The sequence below is a fragment of the Elephantulus edwardii genome, unplaced genomic scaffold (genome assembly GCF_000299155.1).
Source record: "Elephantulus edwardii isolate Elephantulus edwardi_28Jun2011 unplaced genomic scaffold, EleEdw1.0 scaffold00005, whole genome shotgun sequence".
NCBI lineage: Eukaryota > Metazoa > Chordata > Mammalia > Macroscelidea > Macroscelididae > Elephantulus > Elephantulus edwardii.
In genome coordinates, this window is record NW_006399755.1 from 15,373,287 (window position 1) to 15,381,221 (window position 7,935).

The window sequence follows — 7,935 nt, forward strand, 5'->3', positions numbered from 1 at the left end:
CTCTTAACTTAATATTTATTCACATCAATGTGCATTTCACAAATTAAGGTATTTATTTTCAGCATCTTGCACGCTACTTCCTTCCACTCTTGGATGGGTAGTTGGGAGGTGGGGCGGGGGTAAACATAGTCTGAGTTCTCATAACCTAACAGCCCTCCTGTGTACAACTTTCATTAATCACTGCTGGAAGCTCACTCTTTCCTAACAACTAAGTGTTTCTGAATCCAGGCCTGAGCAGGGGCTCCCCCCATTCTGAGGAGGTGGATTGTTGCACTGCCTTTGTCTTGTTTTCTGTCCTCCAGAGCACGGAGACCACTCTGACCAGCAATTCCACTTTCCATCAATAGGAACATCTGTAAGAAAGAAAGTCAATAAACACTTGTGAGCCTTTACAACGTTGATGCCTTATTGGGTTTTGTAAAGGTATACACCAGACTTTCTTGGAAGTCTAAAATCTCTGATCTACCCACTCCACACCTTTCTTAGAGAGCAATGTATTTGCCACATTCCCTCCCCTCACAGGGTCTTTGCACATGCTATCTTTGCTCAGGGAACTCCTCCTTCTCTTTTCACCTCATCAACTCCTACTTATCCTTCAAAATTCAGTTCAACTCAGGGAACTTTTCCTTGACACCCTTTTCCAATATTTCCAATTTTAACCTCTCAGAGTATTTCATAACAATTGCTAGAATAGTAAATTAACATGTATGTCTGGGAAAATTCACACGATTGATCTTTCCTTGTAAAGAGCAATGTCTCAGATGATACAATTTGTTCACCTTTGTGCCCCAGCATCTATTCTGGTACATAGTAGGTCTTTGGTAAGTTTTGGGTCCGTGAGTAAATAAGTGTATATTTCTAGCTTTGACACTTGTTGGTTATGGGATGCCTGAGGTAGCTTACTCTGTATCTTCCCAACATAGCAAATGGGAGTAACATCATCTACTATCAGTGTTGTGTCCTAAACAAAGCCAACAACAAGCTCTGGCATTTCTTACCTTCTGACACTTTCCTTTCACTTTAGCACTTTTGGGGAAAACAGAATTAAATAGTTGCTTAATGCCATCATGATTTATCAGGTATTTTGCTGAGCCAATAACTCCCGTTTAACAGTAGGTAAATTATTCAACATCTCTGAGCCCCCTTCTCCCCTTAATTTATAAAATGAGAGAGCAAGGAGGCGTGTATAAGACAGTTCTGACCATATAAAGTGGTTGTGTGGTTACTCATTCACTGGGCATGACATTGGGGACCTGGATGAGGTGTGTGAGGAAAGAAAGTCAGGATTCAGCTGAGAATTTCACTAGGAAGGTGGAATGGTCAGGTATTAGAAGCCAAGTCTGGGATGTCACATACACAGGATCCAAATCTACGTTTTTACCCTTACTCTGTGACTGATGGGCAAAGTTGCTAGTCCATAACTATTGAATCTCAGTTTCATCATCTATAAACTGAGGATAGCAATAGCATTACTTCACATTGTAAGGATTAAAGGATTTAATACATGTAAAAACCCCGAAATGGACAGTATTCATTTTCTTTTAAAATATTTGAGACATTCAACCTTATGAAAACCTTATAATGTAGCTCAAAATATCCTCATAATTTCCACTTACAAGTAAGGAAACTGAAGCACAAAGAATTAATGTGCTCGAATTCACTATTATTAAATGATGGAAAAGGAATCTGAACTCATGCTGAATCTCGCTGAATCTCAGCACTATCCAAGGTGCCTGGTACAAAGAAAAGTGTCCAAATACTGTCTCCAAAAAAAGTACAGAAAAGAATAGAGAGGGTTGTTTGTAGATAACTCAGACGATAATAATGTCATGTAAAGAAGATAAGAGCTGGGAGGAATACTAGTGATGGCCTGATCTTTCCTTGATTAATCTAACACGTACCCTGAACAGCAGCTATGTGCCAGGCTCTGGGACAGAGAAGTGAATTGGACATGATTTCTATTCATACTTGCAGGGGAGATTCAGACTCTCTACACACACTCTCTGAAATACAATGTGCTGGGTGCTATAATAGATTCATGCTTAAAGTCCTGTGGCCATCTGCAAAAGAATGAACAAATTCTACCTAGAGACTTAAGGAGCTCTGGCATTATTGTGCATTACATGTTTCACCGATAACCTAATGCTCAGCAGTTCGAATCCACCAGCTGGTCCACAGGAGAAAGATTTACAGTCTCCTCTTATTAAGTTTTACATCTTCAGAAACCCAGTAAAGGGTCACCAAGAGTAAGAATAAACTAAACAATAGTAGATTCAGTTTTAGGTTTTAATCAGAGAATTAGACAGATTTGTACGGGCTGGATTTTGTGAACTGAGTTCTTGTGTACTCTGCAGCCCTGTAGACTGCAGTTTTACTCTGACACACATGCTATCATTGGGTACCAATTACTGCTGAGTCAGAACCGACCCACTGTTGACACTCCAGCAGGTTTTCCAAAGCAGAAATTTGCATGGGAGATTTCCCAACTTCTCCCACAGAGCAGCTGGTGGATTTGAACTGTTTGCTTTGGGATAGCAGTGCAACTTCTTACTGAGTCATAGTTTGCTAAATAGAAAAAGAGAGTGAGCTTTCCTGTAGGATAAAAACCTTTGATTTCCAATGTTCTGCATTGATAGTCCTGTCACTTGAGTACTCCCATTGTAAAAATAATGAAGTGTAAAAACAGGAGCCAGGGTGGATTTCAAGTCTTATCTTGTCCCCAGGAACACACCTCCAACTTATTTTTGTCCTTTTGAATTATTCTCTGAACTTTCCCAAAGTTCCCTTTCCCATCCAACTCTCTAAAGTTCCTTACTGTTTCGAAGAGTGACCTCACAGGCTGTGCCTCGGAATCCAATGGGACAGATGCAATCACAGCGAGATCCTGAGAAGACAGAGAGAGTGTGAACTGATCAACATGGAGCTCGAACCCCACGGTGCTGCTTCCATTAGGTTAATACAGGGCAAATTTCACCTCGGATGCTTCATAGAAAGCAGGTTCAGCCAAGAATAGCTACTCTTTTCTGGAGGGTCTTTGACTTGGGAAAAATGTTTGGCTGTCATGGTAAAATTAAAGCACTTATTGAGAAAAATTACATGTTAGCTGACGTTTGAGCCACACTCACGAGATTTCAAGATTATAATCCACCTAGATTAGCTGGTCTGTCCATTTGCTGTACAGAGGTAACTCGTGGTTGCTGTGATGCTAAACACTGTGAGGTGTCAAATGAGATAATGGTTACCCATGATGGGCAGTAATTGGTGGTACTCCCCAATTAAAAGAAGCTTGGAAGCAGGAGTGGCATCCACTTCTGATATAGCTTGCTTCCAGAAACTCTATGAACTTGGAGAAACGATGAAACTTACACAAGTGTTCAGGTCTTCCGTTCATAAGGTCACTATGAATTGTCTATGACTCGACTGAACTTAACAACAACAGATTAGCTCAGAAAGTAAAAATGCCACCCCTTACTACTCTACTCTTAATAAATGGGCAACAGCTATCTAAAGGTGAGATGCTTCAGGGTCACCAGACTAAATTAACAGAACAACCAGAACAGAAATGGCAATACTGACTAACAGAATGTGAGGAAGGTAACCAGTGTCCTGGATCATTGTATGTCAAAACAGTGGAAAGGAAGTGTGTTCTGCTGTGTATATTTTACCCAAAACACAGGAAAATATTTTTTGAAAAGAGAATGAGTACAGGCTCCAAGGTGGGAAGAGGAAGGACATAGGGTCACACAATTTGATGGGTGGAGGGAGGGATGGGTAAAGGAAGAGGGAAAGATCTGGTGTGAAAAACAATACATATGAAATTTATGAACTTTGTATGTAAACTAGTATAAAATTTTTAAAAACTAAAAGGTTTTTAAAAAAAAGAGAGTAAGAGATTAATAGCTACATTAGAAATCATTCTCTGAATGGCCAATTTTAGTACAAGTGGTTACCACCCTCTGCTTTATGCAAGTGATGGGGAATTTATTACCCTTAACTGTCTCATGAGACTTCTATCCTTAAAGCAGGAGAGGTCAGTCTTTGGAGGAGGAAAGTACGCTTGGGAAAAGTAGAGGTTTGGAGAAGGAGAGGAAGGCCTTTCAATGAGATGCTTTGATGCGGTGACGACAACAGTGAACTCAAGCAGAGTGGAGTTGAAGAGGATGGCATAGGAGCGGGCAGAGTTCTGTCCTGTTGGTCACAGGACTATGAGACAGAGCTAACTTTGCAGCACTTAACAAAAGATGTCTCATCCTATGCTTGGTCAGTTCTGACACATGGGGAGGTTTTCTGCTAATATGTCAGCCATCAGTCCATCACCTTAGATCTCACCGGAGTCACACCTCATTATGAAGACTCTTCCATATGCTTGACTCTGCAAGCCTTAGCTCCATATTTTTCCTCACCTCCAACATACTCTCAATTGGGTCTCAATGTATAGGTTTAAATTTCCATGGAAGATAAGGGGAGTTTCAGGAATTGAAACCTTGAGCTGATAACTTGACTCTGTCCAAGATGCCCTGTTCAGATAGTTGGACTTTCAGGCTTTGAAAATAATCTCATTTTTGATCCCTTTTCTCATTGTCTATCCTATCTGAGAGGCTAGAAACATACTCTTCAATCCCAGGCTGCTGGGTGGAATCTTTCTCCCTATAAAGCTGGCCTCTTGTATCCCTCTGTTACCTCTATTCACATGAGTTCGACACTGACCCCGTAGGTTGGATCCTGCTTAACTTGATGCCAGCAATGTCACTAGAGCTAGTGTGTCATCTCTTGTGTTAACTCACGGTATCACTCCCTTCCCATGGTTCTAGTCCTGTGCCAGACCGTACAGAGTCCTTAGTGATTGATCTAATGATCTATTTCTATCTTAGAGTAATAGATAATCAATGTTCAAATTTTATAAATGTAATTTTTTATTCTATGAATACTAACAGCAAAACTGGTTTTATAAAATCTACTTGGAATTATATTATTGCTCCAACCATATTAATAACGGATTCAAAATCTTTAAAAAATTTTTCTTCTTTTCCTTTAATTAACACTTCAGTCTCAAAGAAGGTTTTGGTATAGATTTACAAATACTATTTGTCACAGCACAGTCACTGAAGCACAAGATAATTTGAACAAACTAGCAACTATAAAAATAAGAAAACTATAGATAGTTGTACTATATCACATCCTTTGTCAACACTTGTAGAAATCAGTATACTTTTAGATTAGGTAGACTAATTTTTTAACCTTTTGATTTTCTTTTTTTTGTTGAGTTCAAAAAAATTGTCTATTTCACTGATAGTAGTAAATTTCCATATGTGGTAGCATAGCTTTAATTTCTCTTACTACAATGTTGTTCTCACTTTACTTATGATTTCATAAATAAACACCTAAAAAACCCTTGTTGCTTCGAATCCACTAACTGTTTTATTTTACTTGAGCTGTCAAAATTTTCTTGTTCAAAATGATCGTTTCGGTTCACTCAAGAAAGCATGTCAGGAAACTTGTATTATAAGTTTACAAGTTGTTATGTATCAGTAACTGCTCTTAACCCCTTTTTAAAAAAAATTATTTTGAAATTTTCTAGGTTGTCACATGTCTTGTGACTAATGCAAGGAAATCCAGTTCCATATTGTATTTGTTCTAATAATTTCTACTCAGGCTATATATTGTAGCTAATTTTTATTTGCAATTACTTTATTCAAACACTGTAAATACTTTTTTTCAAAATAACCTTCCCCCCTCCATTCATAGTAATGGAAATGGCAGAACAAGTTTAGAACATATGCAGACAAAAAGCACATGATTCAAAATGTTACTGGGTAACAATGACACCACCAGAGCACATTAGTTTAAAAAGTAAATTAGCATAGAGTTTTTAGCCTTATTGATATATGATATATATAAACTGGGTTTACAAAAACTGTTTTTTGTTGTAACTAACTAGCAGGGTTTTTAAAAAAATATATAACTATTAGCACCGCACAACCATTTTATAGGCATTCATTCAGACATCACACCCTCTGACAGCATCGTCTGGTGTGACTACACTCCCTGCACCCAACTGATGACCCTTTGCAGGTGCTGAATTGTACTTTTGCTAAGAGTCTTGCTGGATCCGGAGATCAGGAGTATATTATTCCAGGATCTACCTTCTTTCAGATTTATCTGCCTACTGCAGTAACCATGAACACGAACTTTAAATTTAGCAATCAATTATTTCTAGTGACCTCCCTGAATCCTCTAAACATACCTTAGGGCATAGGTCTTGCTCAGCCCAAGATCCCGTTTTTAATTGAGAGAAAAATTCCAAGAACCATTCCCACTCACTCCTTGTTGCAGGCCACAGAGTCTCTCAAAGTACCCTTGTCTTCCATTTAATGCTATTGTCACCCATTCTGTCACTTAGAGCTGGAACCTCAGTGTCCTGACAGCCTGAGCAGTGTGTCCTGGTCGCCTCTTTTCAGACTTCTTGGGAAGCAGAAGCAGGTACACAGTTGACCCTAGAACCTGCCTCCTCAATGTGATGGTTTTCCTGAGGGACACTAACTGTGGGTCATGGTACCTTTCAGGAGAGGAACCCCGTTCCCCCGACAAGGAGCGCATTGGCAAGAGCTGATTTCTTTCTGGAACTCTTCCAGGGCCTGCTTCATGTTCTGCCTCACTGTGCTGGAATACGCAACGTCTGCGCCTGTCACCAGTTCATACAGAGGCTCTGCCTGGAAAGGGAAGAGAAGAGAAGTACTTAAGAGCAATCATGTATCAATTGAGATGGAAGGCAAGGCTACACAGAAACTGGTCACGTCAGTGCATAACGACAACTCTGGATCCACATGGAACAGGAGGGTTGCTATAGTGTGAGAACTGATACCCAGCCTACCCTCCCTCCACCTTCTCCATTACCACAGATGGAATTGTGTCCCCTCAAAAGACATATTCAAAATCTAACCCCTATACCTGTGGAAATGTTCCTACTCAGAAAAGAGTTTTCTTTGTTATGCCAGTTAGGCAATATCCATGTTAATCGACATCCTCAACGTAATCTCTTCTGAGTTATAAGAAACAGTACAGCACAAAAAACCAAACAAAAAAACCAACCAAAAAAGGCCAAGAAAACCCCACCACAAATAGAGAACTACAGATATCACACGGAGCTATTGGGGCCTAGTGGCAAGGTGTTGTGCTGCAATCCTGAAGGCATGAGGCTCGAGTCCACCAGCCGTTCCACAGGAGAAAGATGGGCAATCTCTTCCCATGTGATTAACTGTCTCTGAAAACCCACCAGAGGATCAACTATGGGTTGGTTCTGACTCTATGATACACAACAGCAACAACAATATGTCAAGCTCATAGAGAGTCCAAGGAATGCCAAAAAAGATAAGGATATTCCCCAATTGCTGATGGAGAGCCTGTACCTAGAGCTGAATAATATGGACTTATAACCTCCTAAAGTGTGAGAAAATAAATTCCTGTTCTTTAAAGAAACCCCTCATGGTATTTCTATTACAGCAACACTAGAAAGCTAACACACCTACCCACACCTAAGTTCGTTCAGGTACAGCTCAACAATTTCTTACTGAATGTGACTGTTATTCTTATACGCTAATGAGCTGGAACCGATTCTTTGAGCCTCCAATGGATTTTTCAGAGGCTGCAAAGCACTCAAGAGGATATTGCCTGTCCTTCTTCCAGGGTACAGCTTGTAGGTTCGAACTCTTGGCGACGAGGACTGTGCACTGTCCAGTTCTCTGCTTCTTGATCCAGTCAAGAACTTAGCAGCCTAACCAATCAATGGCTGATCGGTGGATTCTTTTTTTTTCCTATATTTTATTAATTTTCATAAAAATTTACAGAGATTTTGGGTTTCCATTCATTCATTGTTGCACTATTCTCTCTACCCTCCTCCCAGTTTGTTCTTGTCCAAGTGCCACAGTGCTTGTCAAA

At 39.9% G+C, this 7,935-nt stretch overlaps 1 protein-coding gene across 1 annotated transcript in view; it reads right to left on the reverse strand.

The window, feature by feature from the left end:
* Positions 1-201: 201 nt before the first annotated feature.
* Positions 202-7,935, reverse strand: part of C8B (complement component 8, beta polypeptide) — a 73,038-nt gene continuing 65,304 nt past the window's right edge. The window contains exons 10-12 of the mRNA XM_006879728.1: positions 6,557-6,710; positions 2,816-2,884; positions 202-353 (exon numbers count right to left, since the gene is read on the reverse strand). Of these exons, the coding sequence (XP_006879790.1) occupies positions 202-353; positions 2,816-2,884; positions 6,557-6,710 (375 nt within the window). The remainder of the gene's footprint in view (positions 354-2,815; positions 2,885-6,556; positions 6,711-7,935) is intronic.